Genomic DNA, 22,307 nt, shown 5'->3' with positions numbered 1-22,307 from the left:
CAAATTTTATGTTTCTCAATGTGGATATACGTAGGTATATAAAACGGCAGCTGCTGGTGGTGCACTTTTGCCCACCGGATGTCCCACTTGGCGAATAAATTAATACCGCGTAGTATTATGCGGTGGATTTATATCGAAAACCTAGTTGCGGAGAAATAAAATAAGTCTTTAAAAAAAAGTCAATAACGTTATTGTTATAACGTGGAGAAAGAGAAATTCTACAATGTCCGTTCTGCTGCCTCCTGTTCTAGGAGATCGGAGTAAGTTGGTTAATTTTTCATCCAAATTTTCCGCCTTGCATAAACAGATTCCTGTCTTTTGCTTCTTTCGTTCTTTCCTCCGGCTCTTTTCAGGGCTCGTTAATTGAGGAGACAAGCGTGACGCCTGCGCCTGCAGGGTTCTTAATTTTAGACGACAAGATGACTAATTTGCGTGAAATGATCCTCTCAAGAGAATAAATAAGGTAATTAAGAAAGTTTGAAGTGACCGGACGAGTGGTCTGACTGTATGGTTACACTATAATGGCTCGCGGTGAAAGTTAGCGATTGCGCGATGGTTCACTGTCGAGAAAACTTCGCCCTCCTCCCCGCTATGCGGAATAGCTCGTATCATACCGTCGCGTCGGATAGCTATATAACACTCGGTGTTGGAAAAACCAATAAACCGTATACGCGGAGCGGAAAACGAGTTGAAAACGAATTTCAAAACTTCTCTCTCTCTCTCTCTCTCTCTATATATATATATATATATATGCGCATAAGTGTATGTATATCGACGTAATGTTGAAAAATAAACTTACCCTCCTACCCCCACCCCTGCAATAACGATTCTAAAAAATTGCAGAGAAAAGGTTTTCTGGAGAACGTGACGGAGAATAAAACTTACCTGAAACAGAGAAAACGAAAATCGAATGAATATGGAGGTGAGAAAAGTGAGTTGCTGTTTCTTATCAGTGCATATACATATATATACAATACGATATTGGGGGAGTTGGGGTAAAATAGGCCCCTAGAGGCAAAGTAGGCACCTTAAAATTATTGACATGTCAAAAAATTTGGGGGCAAAGTGAGCCCCCTGAAATTTTTTGTGTAACAAGGGATAAATCTAACCACCTGAAATTTTTTTGTGCTTTATTCTCAAGTCGTCAAAGTGAAATAAATTTTTTGAACTTGAATATATGATTACTTTGTTTTCGACAAAGTTAGATAATAATTTAACATACATAATTGTTTGTATGAAAAGCATAAATATTTTATTCTGATTTTAGGGATTATTTTCTTAACGAGACCCACTTTGCACCACTTTTACCTAAATAAACATGTGGGAATACAAAGATTAAGGATTCATGAAACATTCGCGTGACGCCGCTGGTTTGGATTGGAGGAAGATTAATTATACTTGTCTAGGGTGACGACAATATTGCTCAAACAAAATTCCCCGACTTTTGCCGTTAAAAAATTCCGAATCCCCTGACGCTTTCCCACGAAACTAAGATAATATTGGGCAACTTTTCTGAGACAAAAAGTTGTATCCGGAAGTTGTGCACCTTGAATACATAAATTTGGATCTAAGGCACACACAGTATTGCTTCGATTCACAAAAATAATTAGAAATTGAACAATACCATTTCCAAAAGTTAGTTTAACTGGATTTACGAAGCATAGCTGAAGTTCAAAAACGATTTTTAACAAAAAAGTACGTTTTTCCCTACGATCCGTTACAGTTTCCCGACTTTTCCAGATAGACAATATTCCCTTATTATTCCCGGTTTTTCCGGTCTGTCGTAGATTACTATTAATTCAAAGTGAATGCAGATCAAAGTCTGGAAAATTACGCTGCTGAAAATCGTCGCGTGACTTATGAAGCGATATTAAATTTGTCGACGAAATTTTCCCAGACCTTTTCACTAACTTAGTTCTGCATTGCTTTCAGCCCCACGTACATATACATATATATATACATGTATACACACAGCTAGCGGCTATAATCGAAGCATCGAACCTTTTAGCACTCTCTAGCCTTTAAAGATCGCGACGGAACTGAGATAACGAAATATGAAAACGGCATTCCGGCAGCTAGAAGCCCGGATTAAGGAAGCGGGAAAATTTGCGCGGAAAAAAAGAAGAGTGGAGGACAAGGATTTTCCGCGTTCTGGAATGAAAGGTCGGCGATTTTTGATGAAGCTGAGGCTAGCAGCCAACCGTGTTGAACTTTTTTGATCTAGAAAAATGTAGTTCACTTTTATCCTCGTAATTGCATAAAAGTATCAGTGGTTCAAGGTGTTTCATAAAATTTTCGAATTTCATTACCTTATTCGAATGAATATAAAAACGTTTAGCTGATAATTTTGGCTAATTTTATCTTCAGCCTAGTCACTTTTTCTAAAATTCCTATCGCTATGAGACGACGATCCAAGCCATCAAAAAACATCAACGAATCGATTCCGAGACACGTAATAAACCGGGAAATTATTATTGTGATGATAATTTATTCGCGAACGTGTTTCTCCGGTTTAATAAAAATCTAAAACGCACTCGTAGATTCTCATTCCTGTTTATTTCCCGTCTCATTTTCATCGCTCGGCGCAGCCGCGGTTCGTTGTTCGGAAAAAATCTGCGGATCGGCGACTGCACCGGAATAAAAATGCAAGGTTCAAACGTCGAACCGGTCGGACAAGACGAGTTAATAAACCGTTGAATCATCGTTATGCATTCAGGCTTGCCGCTGCTGCTGGTGCTACTTTTATATACTCGGTGAAAATAAAATCAGGTAATTTATAAACCCAGCCGTGTATAGAGCTCGGCCACACGAAGTCCTTGTAAGAAGTATCACCTGACATAATCGAGACACATATCGAGTAACGACGCTGCAGCGTTCACCGCAAAAGCATGATCGTGTCGCGGAGAAAATAAGCGGAAAGATGGAAGAAAAGAGAGATAGAGAGAGAGAGAAAGAGAGAGAGAGAGGAGAACTTGCACCTTTCAATTGTTCAGTATTAAATTTCATAATTCTGAACGGTTGTATTATACACTTGTATTATCGCACGATGAAACTAAAAAAAAAACCGCCAGTTTATAAACTTGCATTTCAAAGTAAAGTTTGCACAACTTGAGTAAATTCCTTTGTAAATTTTGTCTTCTTGAGAGTGAAACTTTGAACAGTTAACCGTACTTGAAGAGACTATCGAAAAAAAATTTTAAACAGTACACACAGCAGTTTTAGTTTAACATTATAGAGCAGTACACATCGATGGTTTATCGATTCTTGAATAAAATATTATCTGTAAGATCTGCATGAAGACAGGAATTTTTCTTCACTTTTATCACGCTTCCGGCGTGCTGTATCTCATTTTTCTAAACATCTGCGCACTTGTGAGAGGGAGGAAAAGAAAGAGAGAGAGAGAGAGAGAGAGAGAAAGATATTGGCGAAATGGAAAATTTCCTTAACATTCCTCGAGTGCGTTTCAATTCTATATTCTTTCTTTTTTCAAATTTTCATTTTTATTCTCAATGAAGTAAAAATAACAATGAAAAAAAAAACAAACAAACAAATCATCTCATCACTCTCACCTTCTTCTATAGTAACGTTATTTTTACGGCACAGGAAACTCTGCGTGATATTACGTATACACTGTACACGCATACCTGCCAACCCTGCAGCACTTTCACGGAATGTCTTATACACGGAACGCGTGAAACGCGAGGGTGAATATGTATGGAAAATTCGAGGTAGGCAGAGCGAGAACGAAAAAAAAGAGGGAGGGATAAAAGGGGGGGAGAGGATTTTCGTGTAAAATGGTCCCTGATCCGAGGAAATGGAGAATTGTAAATCGAGAGGCGGGATAAGGCGGTAAAGGGCTGCCGCTTACTTTTATTTCGAAAGAATGATACTCGATCTACGTTTCGAAAAGTCAATACCGCGACATCTTATTACAACCACGCGTAACAACACGCGGTGATCGGTAGCAACGAGAATTTTATCCCTCGAACAGGGTTCGCACGGTTTTGGAATCTGAAATTCCACGACTTTTCCAGAATTTCAGCGAAAAAACCTTCGACTCTTAATTTCCATCAGAATCTGAATAAATTTAGAGTTTTTTCACCGTATTAAATTCGCCATTTTGGATTTCACAATCTGACTTGAGATTCGTGATTAGTGACCCAAAAAACTTCACGGTATCAATTTTCATTCAAATCCGTTAATCCGTTCTCAAGATGTCATTTTTATTTGACCTTTTGGAATGTAGTTATTCAAATAATTGAAAATGTATTCGACCAATCAAAGCCAGAATCTAATCAGTTCTAAGTTCGGAAAAGCCGCATCGATTGAGACCAAAATCATTGAAAAAAATTGATCACATACATACATACACACGCTCAGACGTCCATCCGAAAGTGATCGGAGGTGATTCTCTAGATCGTGAAACGTCGTGATTAATGAATGAAACGGGGTGATTAATATAACTTCTTTTTTTCTCTAAAAAACGGAGAAACGGGAAGTTAACAAGCGAAAGAAGATTTAATATTAATTGTAAGTAATATATCTACATAAAATGTCCGAAGTAGTTCAACGAAACGAAATTTTGACCGCAATCATTTATTTCTCAAAATAAATCATGTCTAATTCTTCGTCAGCCTCAAGATCCCAATTTTATTTATCAAATTCCCCGAGTTTACCCGGTTTTCCATAATTTCCTCGCGTATACGCGAACCCTGCTCGATATGCAAGAGAATTCGCGTTTATTTCATAATCACGATTGTAATATCGTCAAGGACTTTTCCTTTCCGTCCGTCGATCAGCAAAGAGTCAGATGCAGGAGGAAGGCTCGGGGCGTTTGAGAAAATGTGGAATGGGGTATAGGCAGTAGGGGGGGTGCAAAGTGAAGAGTCGACGCCGAGAGACTTAATCGGCGATCTTGAATGATGGTTAATCGGTAAAAATCTTTGGGGACGCCACCAAAGTGAGTTACCGACAATGAGTGGGCGCAATTATATAGCGGATGCGGGCCAAAGTTACATAAACGGAGGAACCGAGTCAGCGAGCGTCGTGACGTCTACGTCTCCGGTTTCTGCTGCAGTGCGGGAGGCGGTGAAAATCGGATATCTGAACGACGTCTTCTCATTCTTCTCGACGATAGATCTAATTTCAGATAAGATCCTGATCGAAGGACGAGTTGGGAGCGTCGATGAATCACGCCTCCCTGAAGGTTCCGCCTTTCCCACCCGGCATTCAGAACAATTATATCATCAAGGGTTCGTGGCCACCCTGCGATTATTTTTACGTATATACACCGCAAGTGAAGGAAATACTAAATCCTCTGACGAATCGATAATGATCGTAATTTTCAGGCCAATCACCTGATCGTTATGCATGCACATACATATATATATATACGCGTTGTAGAAAGCGAAACGGAATCGCTAATCGTTCGGTTGTTATTTAAAGAATAACTCGTATATCAACTGCAGATATAGGTTATATTTTCAATTTTTATTATTAATAATTGGCTGCAGGTTGAGCCAAAGAATGAAAGTGAAATTGCATGTCGAAAGGAAACGAAGAACGAGACTAAATAATCACCCACGTATTACATAAATATATGAATATAATTTCGAAAAGGTGAATTTAGTAGTTAAAATGTTCAGACAGGCTAAATTTCTAATCACTGAGAGAGATTCCCAGTCACAGTTACTGTACCGTCTTCTCTTTTTTTTTTTTTTTTTTTCCTTCTCTCATATAAAACGAAACATATATAAGATCTGCGTTCAAAATGAACGTGATTTTGGTAATTGTAACAAAAAATTTCTTATATGTGTATGATACATAGACGCAAATTGACGTCAAAAAAGCTCCTAAGCCAAGCCGACGTGATAGCGTTTTGAAAAATCATTCCACTCGATGAAAAGGAAAGTGATAGGGTCACGGGAGATGCCGAGGAGGCAATATTGACGGGAACGATGGAAGGTATAGGCAATCGCAGAATGCGAGCCAATATCTACGATGTGTTACATGATACATGTATACTGTATACATATATTGTATATAAGGGTCAAGAAATTTTTCCGACAGCTTCTAAAGGTCATGGTGTTTGCTCGCGAGCTGCTCCTTAACGCATCACATGACAGTGAAACACGAATCGGGACTTTTAGATGTTAACGGAAATTTTTTACGACTCATACGTGATCTACGAAGTATATATATATATATATATATATATATTTATATACATGTATACGCGTCGTAACACCCACCACCGGTGTTCGTTCGCACGCCGTTTTACCATCGAGGCTGATCTTCTTCAGACGTTTCATTGTGTTTCGAACAAGAGGAGAAAGTTGGCAAACTTTATTTCCACTCCACTTTAAACACTGTATAAAATCTACAGGGTAGATATATTTTCCTCGACACTTTCTATAAAGAAATATCCGCTTCTCCGCACTTGCCTGCTTTTTACATTATTATACGCATATGTGAAGAAATATATATATATATATATATATATATATATGTAGATACATACGTCGTTGTTCATCTGTATATAATAAGACGTTATTCTATAAATATATATATATATATACACCTATACACAATTGCATGCGAAGAGAATCGTCGAGAAACACAGCTATATAACTTATTGCAAAACTCCAAAGTCAATGACCTCGCCAATTTCTTCGTTCCTTTACTTTCGCAACTGAACGACTAGACGACGTTGAAACGCGGGATATAAAATTGACACGGCGGCGGTGCGATTGATCGATCCAAGAAATCTAAAGAGGCGACAGGAGAGTTGAAACTTGCGAAACGACGTGACGTATTCAAATAATATAAATATACATATAAATAAAAGAGTGAAGAATTGTACCGGGATTTTGCTGAGTGTTGATAGGATTGACGCCATGTCCAGCAGCTGCCGACTGCACGGCGTTCGTGGCAGCGGCAGCGACGTTCTTCAGGGCTGCAATGACCATCATCGTGAAATCAGTGATCCGGGAATATAGCTGGTAGCTGAAAGCGCTGAATCGCAACGAGCAGGTGTCGCTGGACGTTACGTTGGCGAAGAAAACACCTCGGCACCTCACCACCACCACTTGAAACCCCTTTTCCTATTCGCTCCTCGGGAGTGAGTTAAGGATACTCGACAACAACCAGCACCGAAGTGCACGATTCACGTTGTTCACACCGAATTACAGACCCGAACGTAACAGCTGTCACGAAGCGACTGGCGGAGCCCGCTTCGCTCCATGAAAGAGAAGGTATGTCGGTAGTAGGCGAGTTTCTCCGCAAGGTTTCCGAGCCTCTTCGAATCGCCGGTCTCAGGAGCGTATCTATAAGTCCCGTTCAAAAACCGACCGCCGAAAACTTTCCCAAACACCTTCGGTCGGTCGAAGAGCTATACAAGCACTGCTCAAATCCATTGCGGATTTTCTTGAAATTCTTCTTCAACCATGGTTCGAAAAACGCTCTTTTCAACCCCTGATCGTGGTTCGACGACGACAAAAACTTGCCAACTTGTTGGACGACAAGCGGAATTACACCGGCGTGTGAAATGACCGGATGATCTGCGAGCTCGTGTTTGATGACTGACGACGATTAGAATGAATTATGGATCTCTGCGTGGGAGTCATGAGCTCAAGCTCCTCCCGAATTCTCATTTCCAAGGTGGAAGAGGGATATTATCATTTCGTCGAGCGTCCAACCCTCCTCGAGGAGGAGCCGGATTTACGCCAGTTTCCGCACCAACGATTCCGTCCCTGGAGTCTTATATCGCTGCGTTTCTTGTCCTATGTACACGTCTACACCCAGACTACACAGAGTTGGAAATCCTGAGGCTATCGAACGTCCCGTTCCCGACTTCTCCCAACAAGACTCTGGCCGTCATCATTCTTTTGCCTCGTTTGCCCGAATTAATTGTCTCCTGTTATACACACTCGAGCTGTGTAACACGGATGGATGTTTATCGTCCTCCCTCTCCTTAAAGCCGGCACAATCTGTCATTTTTTCCATCAGAGTTCCGCTCTTATTTTTCGATTTGCCTCTGTAGTCAGCTTCTGTATTTACTCGTATTCTACTAACGCCAATCCCAAGTGTTTTCTCAGGATTCTCATTCGACCGAGAAGTTGAGTGAATTTTGCCTCGTTTAGGTGGTTTCAAAAGTTACCCTTCGTAGGTAAACATATACGTTATAGACGAAGAACGACTTGCGTCGATAACAAACTGCATTTGTTAGGAATAAACTTTGGTTCACGTTCAAAGACACTTACAGACAAACCTTGTTCGGTAAATTATCTAGAACAATGATGGTACGAGATATAATCGCAAAATTTCGACGGAAGTGGGTAGCCAGAAGAGGAACGTGAAGTTTTCAGTATAAGCTGTGAACAGTCTGGGAGAAGAACTGCTGGATGGAAAGGAGAAGAGAGGAATTTGTGACAGCAAACTCTGGCTCCTGCAGGTGGATGGTGAATACGTTGATAAAATCCTTCGTGACCAGAATGAGGAGAACGGAATTTAGGACGGAGTTTGATTTGATGCAGCATTATATGTATATATGTATATATATGTATACCTAAGCTCCGTCGACTGCTCCCTTCCCACAAATGCACCCCAAGATTCCATCCTCCTGATCCCACCATATGTACGTCGATGTATCTGTATATATCTGTATGTGAACGGGAATAAACTGCGATAGAATTTCAAGCATCGCAACTCGGCAGCACTTCGTCTTTCCAAGGTTTGCACCCAACTCTAAGATTTTCGATCCTAGGTTTGCGTCCGCGATTCGATTGATGTTCGCAGTTTAACGAGGAAATTTCCTAGAAATGTAGAGCTTCCATTTAACCGTGGAAAGACGTCTCGCAAATACGTAGCTAAGGAACAAGCGAGCGAAATTCGATCCTTCGATTCTCATCAGAGTCGTTCTACATCGTTCCAGCTTCCCACGATTCTTCGAGGATCATTCTCCCTCCTACTCTTTCTCTCCAATTTCCTTTCTTTCTTTCTTTCTTTCTTTCTTTCTTTCTTTCTTTCTTTCTCTGTCTCTCGGAGATGATCGTCCGTGTATCTAAATAGCGGCCCAACATTTTTCCTCAGAATACAGAGAGCGAATGGGTGTAATAAATCTCGCGAACGTTCACGACGACGAATTATCGATATCTGATTCAACTCGGATGATAATACGGATGGGTTTTCTCGTTGCCACACGGTAGAAAAAGAAATCAAACTAAAGCTTGCGTGGCAGTAAGAGAAAATAAGAAACAGAACATCTCATCGTATGAAAATGGAATGAATGTTCCATCAAAATACGGTGGGGTAGGTATATTTTTTTCTAATTTATTCCTCATCTTTTGTGCGCACCCACGACGAGCATAATAATTCATCCTGCAACGTCGGAAAATATTAATGATGTTTGTTCTATCATATCCTCAGTTACCAGGAAGAAGTTTTCCGCGCGGACGAAACAAACCGTATAGGAGAGGCAACCTTGGAGTATATTCAGGTATACAATATACATGTATACATATATGTACAAATACCCATCAAGCCGAAGTAAGGATCCAAGATCATCCATGCATGGCAGTCGTTTACAGACTTGCGTAATCCGAACTCCGGTGAAGCGAGTCCTCGCCGAGGACATCATTGTCATCATCCCGAAACAAAAGATGACAAGAAAAAAATAAATAAATAAATAAAACGAAAAACAAGGCGAACGAAGATCGAGGAAAAATTTAAAGGAGCGAATGAAAAATCTACAAGTTCGCTGATTTTTTCCCCTTGACTCGAATTAGCCACTCGGTAGCGTAAATTATACATATATTGTATATATACATATATATATATATATATATATATATGTGTGTGGTAAAAAAAAATTACGAATTAAATATTTGCGATGATTATATACGATTCGATTTTTTCCTTCGATACTATGGATGATAAAAAGCCAATCTGAGGTGAAATACTTGATGTTTATTAACGTTTACGTGATGTTTTGAGATGTGAATGAATTTTTCTGAACCGTCGTTTATCTTAAAAATATAAATACGAGCGTAGATCCTCTTTTCCGCAGACGATAAGAGCATCGTAACCGATCGATCAGTGCGATAGGAAGATCTGAGATGCCTGGGCCAAATTTTGAGTGATAAAAATCCACGTTTGACGGGCTGTTGGCGGTAGCAATTTTGTTTATTAAACTTGAGGAGGATATATTTTTTAGGTACGCCAGGAGGCAGACGCGAAGGAAGTCGTCAGGTTCCGCGGAAGCGTCGAACCGACGTTATTATCCCCGGGTTCCATTAGCGCGTCGAATATGATCGCGGGAAGCGGCTTGTGTGCTATATAGACGAATATACGTCGGCGCTTCGCGTGGATACCTACCAAACTGAAGCGGAGGTTCCGATATAGTGGCTGGAGGTAATCTTGGCTGATTTAATTGGACGGTGATCGAGTGTCGGATAGATGGATAGATGGATAGATGGATAGATGGATAGATAGCCGCGTGTCGGCAAAGTGCTGATCTTCGGCATTGTTTCCATACGATCGCCTGTCGCCTCAAAACACACTAACACACAGCCGCCCCTGAATGCGCCTGCAGCCAGGCTCGATCTGACCCACATTTCGATATCACGAGCACCCGCAGCTGCTCGATCCGTGCATAATAGTTAACAGGAGAAAAGTGGCAGTAATATGCTGATACGATACTCAGACGGAATTTAGGCAAGTCGTATAATAAGCGCGATCGAGAGAGATCTATATATATACGTACTAGATCTCGTCGCGTAGGTAGTAAATTCTCGTAATGATCAGGCATGCGTGATATATTTGGAGAAAACTTGAGGAACGAGTTTTCATTGCCAGAATCGTTGCTGTCGCATGTCGAGAATAATTCTTACACATTGTTGTGTATTACATCGTGTTCAAAAAACACACGCAAAAAAAAAAAAAGAAAAAAGAAAAGAAAACAAGAAAAACAACCAGCGACAGATAAGAGGAAAATTTCAGTGGATCGATAAAGTTGAAAGAAGATATTTGCGAGATAATGTAATAATTATGTCGTAATTGGATATCTTGCCAACGGTTGTATCGACAAATCGAAGGTTGTGTAAGATAGGTGCTTCCTTAGAATTCAAGTTATTCCAAGGTTTCAAACGTTATATTTCTATTTTCAACAGCCTCAAAGATATTCCCGAGCGTCACATTGTAGAAATTCTTCTTAGAATTTACAATATTGTCGGAGGTGAATAAGTGTCGACATCAAACATAGGTAGGTACACCTATATACATACGTATATCGAATTATCAGTCGAAAGTTCTAGTCAACATCATGATTTTTTTTTTTTTTTTTTTTTGGGGTAATAAAGAGGACACGATAGTTATTCTTAGTGTATAGAATATCATTTATACGTGTCTACACGCGACTACGGAAGAAATCGTAATTATCGGGTCTTCGCTAATCCAATGAACTGAAATCACGATCTTCCGACGATCACGGGTATAAGAAAAAAAAAAAAAAAAAGGCGGAGATAATGAAATATCAACTATCCGTCTAACGTCTAAAACCGGAATCTTAAGATGTTAAAAGCGATAAAAAGAAAAGAAATCGTCCCCGCCGACATCATCGTGTGAAGTAGAATATTATTTCCAATAATTGTGTACACCTGTGACGATAATCACACCAACAGAAGATTTTACATTGTAAATTTCTACATATACGAATACACGCTAGCGACACGCTATTGAAACTACAATATTACACCGTGGATGGAAGAGAAGAGTTAGAAGGAGAACGACAGGGGGCCGATGTATCGCGATTACACTTGCTAATGAGTCGAAAGTGGAATTTGCGTGCAGGGATCGTCGGTGGCGGGAATTTGGCACGAGCTAAATTTGTCATTGAATTTTAGAGACGAAGGCAGGGATCGGATGGATCGGTACCGCCATAGAGGCGATTGACAAACCGTAGGCAAGTTCGCGCAGCGCAATGAATGGTAGAACGACGGTGTTATTGCCGAGGATTTGGAGAATCGAATGGCGATCAATCGGCCCGGCGGCGTTAATCAAGACCTGCGACTGCGACCGCAGTTCCGACTTCACTCGTTGTCGACAAGCCTTGTGGCGCAGGTTAACAACAATAATTAACAGGCAAACTCAGCGCGGTTACCATGGCTGGCAAAAGCTGCAAGCAAAGGCCGAGTGATTTGTCAAAATCACTCCAAGTGCACTCATCAACGGCTAATTCTTCTTCTCTTTGCGATAATTAATCAATCCATGCACAAATTCCACGCGATATTTTATTTCTTTGTATACCTCCAACGCGATTCGTAAAACGTTAAGGTATACCTCGTTTTTCGTTATCGACAAACTGCAATGCCCATTTGAAATTGCTACAGAACTGCTGGCTAGCTACCGAATAATTGATTCGAACGACCTATCTACGGAGGCAGGTATTTTCGAACACTTCGAACGAAAACAAAATGCAGTTCTTAATTGTTTATAAGTATATATACATATATGTGTATATGCGGGTGTGTGCTACAATACGAGTATACGTGTGGCGTAGTGATTATCGCAGTGTGGAGTCGTTACGGATCTTCGGATATGCAGTGAGTCAAAGTCAAAAATTGGCATGACGTTACTTATGACAAATAATGCCAAACCAATAATTAAAAGATAATTGCTAGCTATTACATTCGTGGTATCTTCTCTTTTTTTTTATCCAACGAGTAACAGCAAAATACAGACACATAAAAAAATCTCACACACACACACACACAGAAGGAATCAGAAGGATGAAAAATCTAATTTCAGATTAAAACTACCGCAGCGATTTGGTATTCGATACTTGTTAGAAGGGTGAAAGGAATAGAGAGTAATAGAAATGCGTTAAATTCAATCGCGATGAACAAAAAAAAAGGAGAGAAAGAATATATAAAAAAATTTAAAAAAAATATGAACCGATTATGAGATCGCTCTCCGTCAACTCCGACATTTCGGTATACGATATAAGCAATGAAATATGGAACGCGTAAAGTAGGTAGGTAGGTAGTCGGTGACAGAATGTCCTGCTACGTAATAATCGAGGGGCGTGTTAAGTTTTATTGCGTGAAATGAAATGGCGCGTAACCTGCAACGCTGCGGCGCCACTCGTAAGCATATTATAATAAATATAACTGTTCAATCATGGTTACCCAAACGCATTTCTGCCCTGTCAGTAATCACCTACGGAATAACGCGAAGACATGAGATGTGACTAACCCGAGTAGAATATAAAAGCAATTTGAACAATATTACTCGATAAGAATGATTTAAAAAATCGCAAAGCTATAATAATAATAACAACAACCAGCAAACTGTATAAGATTTTACAAAATTATCGCAAAACTCTCTTCTTCTGCGGCAGGCGAGAGGCTTAAAGCCACGGAGAAAGTTCACCGCGTGCAGCTATCGCCGATACTATAACGTAAGGCCCGCAGCCGTGATTTGCACTGATAAACAACGGGCACTCCCATATCTATAGATATGAACCTCCTCACGGTCATTCGTGAAAGCTGTAATTATTATCCCCCGAGAATAACTTCGTACAGGGCAATAAATTCTTACTCGCTGCAGGAATCCCCACGCAGTTCCAAATAATTGCAAGTTATTGAAAACTTGCGTTTTTTTTTTTTCTTTTATGCAAGAAGATTGGCAAGCAATATTTGTTCAATTTTCAGAATTATAAAATTTATTTGAACGTCTTCTTGATTCAAGTTTATTGAAATAAATAAATAAATAAATAAATAATAATAATGAACTAATTGACAACCGTTACGGAAGATCGTATGAAAATTTTTTTCAATCCATTATAGAAACGAAAAACGACTCCGACTTATTCACAGTTTTGTACATAGATAATAATTATCGGATGACTTTTTGTTTTTAAACAAATTATACACAGAGTGAAAAATGAAAAAATGTGGAAAAAAAGAAAAAATTGTTCCTTGACATTTTTAAACCTTGTTCAGAGACCGTGACGAAAAGATTTGTAATCCTACGTATTATAGACCCGTACTTAAAAACCAGTTACAGATAAAGTCACGATTCGTGAACTATAATCGCGACGAGACAGCTGTTTCAAAATGACGGTGCATGGAAGACCGGGAAAATTCTTAACATTTATACATAGATCTAAATTTAACAAAAAATTTATTGTTTGGCGTTAAATAAGTAAGGTATATAGTCTAACAGGAGAAAAATATGACGAAGATAAAAGGAAAAACGGAAATGAAAAATGATCCGCTTTTCCTCGTCTAGAACAGAAGCCCGAATATTGATTCGAAGGCAGAGGCGGTCACTCGACCCGAAGTAGCCTTACTCGTGATGGCAGACGATGCAGCAACGCAGCGGAGAGAAAACGGAGGTAAAGAACCAAACAAAATAAAAAAAAAAAAGAGAGAAAGAGAAAGGAAGAGAAAAAAACAACAAGAACGGGAAAGAGGGGGGAAAAAGGATTACCCGATTCAAACGAGTCCGACCGGATAACGCTTTGCTTCAGGTCCTGCATCATATACCGGGTGTTCGATATGCACGAGTAAGATAAAAAAAAAAAAAAAATTTACTCGACGAGCCTGCAATTCCGATCCGTATATATATCTGAAAGTTCGACGTTTTACTTGTCGTCAGGAAATTTTTGTAAAATGTACGATGTTCAGAAGGATCGAGGATCACGCGGGAAATAAATTTTTACGGTCGCGTACGGGTTGAAATCCAACTGGGAAAAAACTCGGGCGGAAGAAGTTTTCATGCGCACGTTCGAAAACTCCGAGACGCCGAAGATGTAGGAGACTCGGCCATTGGTCCGTGGTGATAAGAGTTTCGGACAGGAAGTGGTTCGTAACCGCAGATAACAGCTACTTCTCCATCACGCGTGAGTAGAAGAAGAATAAAAAAAAAAAAAAAAAAAAAAAAAAAAACAGGATCATTTTTTTTCCTTTTATTTTTTCATTTTTCAAAGACTTTTTTCGGGGGATATAGATATGAGCGTCAAACATGATCAGAATGAGAAGAAAAAAAAATCTAGAAGTATGACAGACAAGCTCAGTGATTGTTTGAAAAATATTTTATAAACTTAATTTTTTCTTAGATTGACAAAAGTGCAGAAAAATAAATACAGGTTTTTATTCCATTTTTTATTATAGGAATGTAATTTAGAATTTTAAGGATGCAAAAGATGATTCTTTTCGCAGGAAGAAAAAATATTTTGCAAAAATAAATACATGGCGACTATGAAGGACTAGGATAGCAAGGCAAAATCTGGTAAAACAGTGACGGGAATAAAAGGATTTAGATGTTGAAAAATAAAAGAAGAAACAGCGAGGAATAAAAATGGTTGTAATTGCGACGCGGAGAATAATTTGAGGATAACCGAGTCGAAAATTGGAGGATATTCCCTGGATTCCGAGATGCCTGACACGTCGTGGCTTGCAAATGTCCCGGGGGGTCAAGGAAGTCACATCATCTTGCCATGCGATTCGAGCATTAGAGCTCAGGTTCGACGATTAAGTGCGTGTCACGTAGAGTCGAGACGAAGAAGGGGCATCAAGAGAAAAAGAGAATACGAAAGGCGAGAAAAGGGCAGAAGGGAGGATCCGGACAGCAGAGATTAGACGGAAGAATTCCAGTGTGAAAATTAAATTCCAGGAAGGAAAGGTGCTGAATGATATCGTGTATAATATGGTAAAATGGCGGAAAGAGCACAGAGTGGTTGGTCGGTTTGTACGTTGAAGAGAGACGAGCTCGTGCCAAAATTAAAATTGATCCTTCTCGAGTTGTTTATAACCTTCGTCTTTCCACATTGCAGCCACAGAACAAAACGCGCAAGAATACCTCGATTCGAATTCAGCATATTCAGACTTCCAGGAGTCCGTTATAATCCTTGGATTAAACACAACAATGTCCATTACATCGCGTTTATCATCCCCGTATCCGTAAAATTAATCGTCGGTCATTCCGACCCGATGTTCAGGGATAATTGAGAGCGTTTCTTCATTCAAAAGTCAGCTTGAAAGACGACGTTTTTCGTTTATATATATAAATCTGTTATTTGTCTCTTTCGCATGATTTATACGATTGACGGTTTTTTTTTCTTCATATTTTGATAGATAGAAACAACCGGTTTTTTAACCTGGCCACGAGCCAGCCCTCGAACTTCCAAGTTCACAGAAAAAATGAAATGTTAATATCAAATTTGAATTTCGAACTGGAAATTCAGATTCAAAATTAACGATGTGAAAAGTTTCAGTTACAATATTACACGAAAACAACGATTTTATTTTTATTTTTATTGACTACGTGATTACCTCATTCAAATTCAGGTTCCTAGTTTAGTGAGTACAAGGCTATTTTGAGAGTCATAACATGAAAATTTGAAAATTTTGAATGAGAGTAAAAACTGGGAAAGAAACAATCTTTGGAATGGTCGATATATGAAAATTTCAAAAATGCGAAAATCAAATAACGAAAAATGAATCGTTCAAAATCTTTGGTTATTCGACATTCGTAAGTTTAAAATTTCGATATATCGTCCATTCCAAATACTGTTCCATCCAAGTTTTTCCCCCCACAAAAAATTTTCATCGCATTCTTCGATAAAAGCGAACAAGAGAATAGCGTCATGGTGCGTATAATGAATTACCTGTAAGACTCGCAGCGAAGTTCCAGAAGGACCATCGACATCCGAACAGCTTCATTTCGCGTTCGTCTGATCGTCGATCGCGTCCACCACGAAGAGCCCCCTTCAGCGAGGAGGCAAGCAGAGAGCTCATCAGCACGAGTTGGTGGTAAAACTTCACGGGTATAGGTACAAACGGTAATCCGAAACAGGTGGAAACCGGAGGTTATCGGAGGTGAGTTGCGACGCGCTTTAGAGTTTAGAGCTGATCCGAACTCCCGACATCGACGACATTCCAAACTCTAGCTATATTCGCGCTGGTGAATTCGATGTTTGTCTCGAATGTGGCGGGACAACAATTCGCTACAAGTAAATTTTTAAAACCCGAAGGTTAGACTCAATGGGAATGCAAAGTGTGCAAAGGTGATTTCCAGGCAAGGCGCGCGTTTGTCTTTGAGATTAAACGACTGGCGCTAATCGCCGTTAATAGTCTCTTTATTTTCGTTTTAAGGTCTTCAAGCCAGACGCGAGATGCTGCAGTCCTGCACGGAGTGCGGCACTCGGCATTGCAACGAGAGGATCGACTGATCTACATCGTTTAAAAAAAAAAAATGCAAAAAAACGAAAATATAACTCCTGTTTCAAAATCGCGAGGGTATTATCAACCGTGAAAACAGATTATTAACCGGTATACATATAGTAGTTTTGGAAAACACCTTAAAAGACGACACACGTAGGCCTGCAGCTTTCGGCGGTAAACAAGTATCGTCGTGTCATCACCTCGGTGAGGAAAAACTGGTTTCCGCCACTCGGTGCATAGCTAGAGAAACGCTGACAGGCCGATATCGCGTTCGGGTCTTCGAACCACCGTTGGCGTAATTCACTCACTCACTAACTCACTCACTCACTCACTCACTAACACACAGCGAATGTCGGGAAAATTTAACTCACTCACTACCTCGCTGATAGAAGCAAGGCGGCAGCAGACAGCTGCAAGCACCTTCGGAACGTTGACACGACTACACGAGCAGTCTAGTGTATACCTACGTATCGAGGACACGACGAGGTTTTCTCTTTGAGACGGACCTTCGACGTCAGTAACGACGACCACCGCGAGTTCGAGAGCAGTACCGACCTTAGGAGAAGGTCGTTGAAACGAGGAGGAAGAAGCGACTTCCGAAGGGTCGCGTGCGAACTTGTCCAGCACGTAAAAGCCAGCGTGTCGTCACACGTCACGTTCCACTGCAGTATTATAACGGGGGAGGAAACTTTCCGTCCAACTGATTACACCCACGTACCTATAATCAAATGTGGAGAAAGCACGTTCATTCACTTCAATGTCGCACACGTCGTTACGTCACTAGGTAGTCGAGGTGATCCACGATTTTCAGGGTTCGATCGCGTGATGACCACACGACACCGACGCAGTCATTCGGGTCATTAGAGTGTTGCCATTTCGTTTGGTGGTCTTTATAGGTCTCGCGAGGCTCGCGGTGATACACCGACTGAAGGCTCGAAAGTTGTCGGACTGTAACCGTTCCTGATCACAGAGGCCCCTTCCTCTCGCTGCTAGTAGGCAGGTACTCACCTCACCACCACGAGGAGTTCGTTACACGGCCTACGCCGCGTCCGTTTCATTGTGGGCATGTCGATGTGCCGACTGACTTATATTACTACACACTGCAACCAGCCAGCCTCGCCCCTCAAACACGGCCAATATTCCACGCTTGACCCGTTCTTAGTCAAGCTCGAAAGTTACGATGCCATGCTTTACACCTCGCCAATTCGCTGCATCCGCGAGCCCTTAGACACTTTACTTAGTTTTATTCTTGTTTTATCTTTCAGGACTGGATTTGCTTGAGTGAAACAAAATCCATTATCCAAAATGTTGGTAAGCAAAGTTCTTCAACTTCGCCCTCGCAATGTCAATATTATGAAAACATTACGCAAAGGATTAAAACAACTTTTTCACCGTTTGTCGAAAATCATTCACAACTTCTTTTCCTCAAATTCCAAATGCTCGATTTTGAATTGAGAAATTATTTGCTGTCACATGGTGTTCACTGGTACATGAAATCTCCTTCAATTTCACTTGGGTTCTAGAAATATTCTACATACTTTTAATAACCCTAAATTTTCTGGAAATGTGTCTTAGAATTCGTTACGGATTTTTTATCGTACACCATGGCCGATGTTCCTTCTCCGTAACACTCAAAAATCAGGGTTTTTTCAACCGAATATCTTATTAATTTACTTTACCCCATTATTATTTTTTTTTCTTTATCGTACGTAAAAGGAGTTGAGCAATTATTCGGGCGTACGTCGTCAGGCCGAAAATTTGCAGCGTTAAATCACAGCGAGAGCGTTACGAAACTCCGGCGAACCGGGACCCGAAACATATATCGTGCGGAGCATGCAGTATGGATGTATAGGTTCCCATGTATATTGCAGCATCGATAAAAGTTTATAGACTTTGCGCACGGGCAATTAATGCTGACGGGTACTCGTATTTCGTGACAGAGAGATACCACGTACGTAGGTATATAACTATATAACATACATCGACACCGTGGGCAGGCGTAACCTTTATTGTTCGTTCTTCACAAAAGCGGGCATTAATGCGCAGAGCGATGAATAAACGACGTGCCGAGCAGAGTATAAGTGGAGGAAGTCTGTACTCCTTATACGTGCCTGATTCGAAAAGAAAAAGAAACCGGGTTTAATTTATCTCTCGTTTCTCGTATGCCTAGGTTCGATTTCCATGCTGTTTTTAAAAATTAGTACCTGACGTTGCTATTGAAATAACAGAAATTGCGCAGCGAATATCGACGACTGATTTTGACCTCAAATATCCAGCTGACTTTTCTTTTTTTTTTCCTCCGTTTACCTGTACGACAATAATAATAATAATAATAATAATAATATCATCCACCAGATTTTAAAAAGTAAACATTGACGAATTACCGTTTATCTGAACGTTCGCGAATTTCCAATAGCATAAATTTATTTCTGCGCAAGTATAAATAACCGGATTTGGAAACCAAGAGATTCTTCTATTCCTTAGTCCGTTTCGTAATGTCCTGCAAAATTGAGCGCGTTGTTCCGATTCACTAAATAGCTTAAACACCGTGCGAATTTAGCCTAACGATACGGAGGTCTGCAAACTTCCGACCAAGGACACCGAGAAGTTCCAGAGTTCCATAGTTCTCGGTCTTGTTGCGTTACCGGAAGTACTACGTAATACTTTGCATGATGCAGCGTCGAGCGAACGTCTTGTCTTTAAATATTCCATTCGATTATTCGTGAGCTCGGGTGTTTCGTCGTCGGTTCCTTAGTTTTTCCAACGTCTCTTTACCCCCAGACGCAGCAGGGATCACGTGACTACACCATCGTCATCCAGCCGAGCTCAAGGCGGAACAACGACTGCTCGACTGATTTATTCAGGGGCCCTTCACGTCTTGCAGAGCGACTAGCAAAGCGTCACGTCGACTTCGACTGTGTAGTATAAATGGATGCGCGTGGCAAGTAGAAGAGGCCGAGGCAGGACTGGAACCAGGCGTTTTTGGGGTCGTTGACTTGGCCGAGAGACGGTGTGGTCCAGCCGTGGAAAGATGCTGCAGCCCGAGCAAGTCGCTGCAGCGACCAACACCGTTTCAGATTTTTCAACTCATCTCCAATGCCGTGGACTTAGTTCGGCACGGCGATGTGGAGAAAAGGAAAAGATCAAACGACGGACGAGCAAAAAAGCAACGGATATTAGCTACGTGACCGTAGCGATGCCGCGATGGCAAAAATCCTGAGTCGGCAATTTTGAGCGCAGGTGTTCGGAGACGAAACGGGATGGAAGACGAGATCTGAAATCATTCGGTTAAATATCCTCGAATGGTTTTTCAGCTTTCTCAGAATACGATTTTCTCCCCGTGGTAAATGGCGGATGAAACTGGTTTTTCTTTTTCACGTTTAAATAATACACGGTAGTTCCGTTCGTTCATTTTATAACTCACACACCATACTTGACAACATTCACCTTCACCGCAACGCCGACTTTGTTTCAAAATTTTCCTCGAGTCGCGTCCAGTCGAAGCCCAGAAATTGACACGGTCATTGGTAAGTGAGTCGGACCATGAATGGCATGCGATAATTCGTCAAGTAAGACAACGTAGATACAGAATGAGAAATGGGTTTGCTTAACAACACCTCGATTTCCGAATGCCAGAGTACCATTACACGACAATGCCGTAACTACAGTGCGAGCTAAACAACGAGAGAATAACCCATCGAGAGTAATTTCCTCGGTGGAAATAGGACGATGATGAATACAATGAAAACTGGATGGTGCAAGGGTGAACTGAGCATGAAGAAGACGATGGGGAAGATCTGAAAATCTCATGGCACTTGTAAGTTGGATGCTCAAGTTTGAGTGTGGTTGCCAGTTTGCTCCGAGCGAACCAAGCTGACGGCGCAAACATACCTTCATGGAACATGGCTGGGCAGGTAGAAGAGGTCTATGGGTGTAACGGAACGCGTCTCCCCCTCCACTTGACGGTGATCACGACGTTACACGAAGTGTCTCCTATTGTAGCGTTACTATCTGGCAGGCACAATCGGCGTCGCGCGCTTTCACGCCGTTCGAAACTACGGAGGGAAGTCGTTTCATGTCGTCCTTGACCCAGAGTCGTCCAAGTCACTCGTTTCAGTCGGCGGGTCCCTGGGCCTCAGGCGAAACAGAATCACTTCCGGTCTCGTTTAAATTCAACCGTCGTTTCATCCCGCGGAAGAGGAAGAAGATGAATAAGAAGCGGATGAGTCGCTGCCTCGACTTTTATTTCTACAGAGAAAATCTCTCTTCTTATTCTTGGATTCGTGCGCTTATTTTATTTGTTATTGGTTTTTTTTTTTTTTTTTTTGTTCCCTTTTCTTCAAGTTCCCAGCGTTCCGGAACCACGTCGAACCTTGTCATTTAATATCAGACGTGTTACTTGATGTCGAATCGAGTATGGCCGTAAATTTTTTTATCGTAATAATGATCTTTCGCCGCGAGTCCGTTCATAAAAAATGCGACCGCTTATCAAATCACCCATAATTTGCGAATAACTGATCGATAAAATCAGTCTCCAGATTTAATTTTACTGACATAATTAGAAGACGAAATAAGCCATTTAAAAATCTGTCAACAATCAAGAGTAAAATTGCAGACGGAATAATAACCACGAAATACAATTACCGAGAAACGGTGTTAATATCAATAGATAAGGCGGCCGCGTTCGAGGTTTGAGTAGCTAATCAGCCGTGATATTATGTTGATTTAAAAGCACTTAGACATTGTTTCAAATCGCAGCGTGACAGTGTCACTAAGCGAGATGAAATATTCGTGAGTGCTCGAGAGTCGGTGCGATGGATAATTAAAAAATTTAAGCGAAATCCGCGTCGTTCGTTACTGCGCTATTCGATTCGTATAATTATATAAAGTATGTATACCGTTTTCGAAGGGAGGAGGTCCCAGGGAGGGAGGTAAAAAGCTATTTAAATATAACTGCCAGCCGTTAATCCGCGGAAAATTTGTACGAGATGGAGTTGAATTTAATGCATGCAGACGCACGCACACACACACGCACACACACACACACATACAAAACTCAATCCTCATCAATGCATTAGCATT

At 40.8% G+C, this 22,307-nt stretch overlaps 1 protein-coding gene across 3 annotated transcripts in view; it reads right to left on the bottom strand.

Annotated features, from left to right (window-relative positions):
• The window catches only part of LOC124412484 (tyrosine-protein kinase Btk29A), a 144,680-nt gene that overhangs the window by 82,827 nt on the left and 39,546 nt on the right, over nt 1–22,307 (bottom strand). Inside the window, exon 1 of one of the 3 annotated variants that reach the window (XM_046892381.1) lies at nt 16,670–17,180. The exons of 1 other annotated variant lie outside the window; for it this stretch is intronic. In XM_046892381.1, the coding sequence (XP_046748337.1) occupies nt 16,670–16,799 (130 nt within the window). In that variant the 5' untranslated portion in view covers nt 16,800–17,180. Of the gene's footprint in view, nt 1–6,862; nt 7,080–16,669; nt 17,181–22,307 lie in introns of those variants that run through there. One more of the 3 variants, XM_046892382.1, reaches the window with a different exon arrangement.

The sequence above is a fragment of the Diprion similis genome, chromosome 11 (genome assembly GCF_021155765.1).
Source record: "Diprion similis isolate iyDipSimi1 chromosome 11, iyDipSimi1.1, whole genome shotgun sequence".
Taxonomy (NCBI): Eukaryota; Metazoa; Arthropoda; class Insecta; order Hymenoptera; family Diprionidae; genus Diprion; species Diprion similis.
This window is presented reverse-complemented; position numbering and strand designations above follow the sequence as displayed.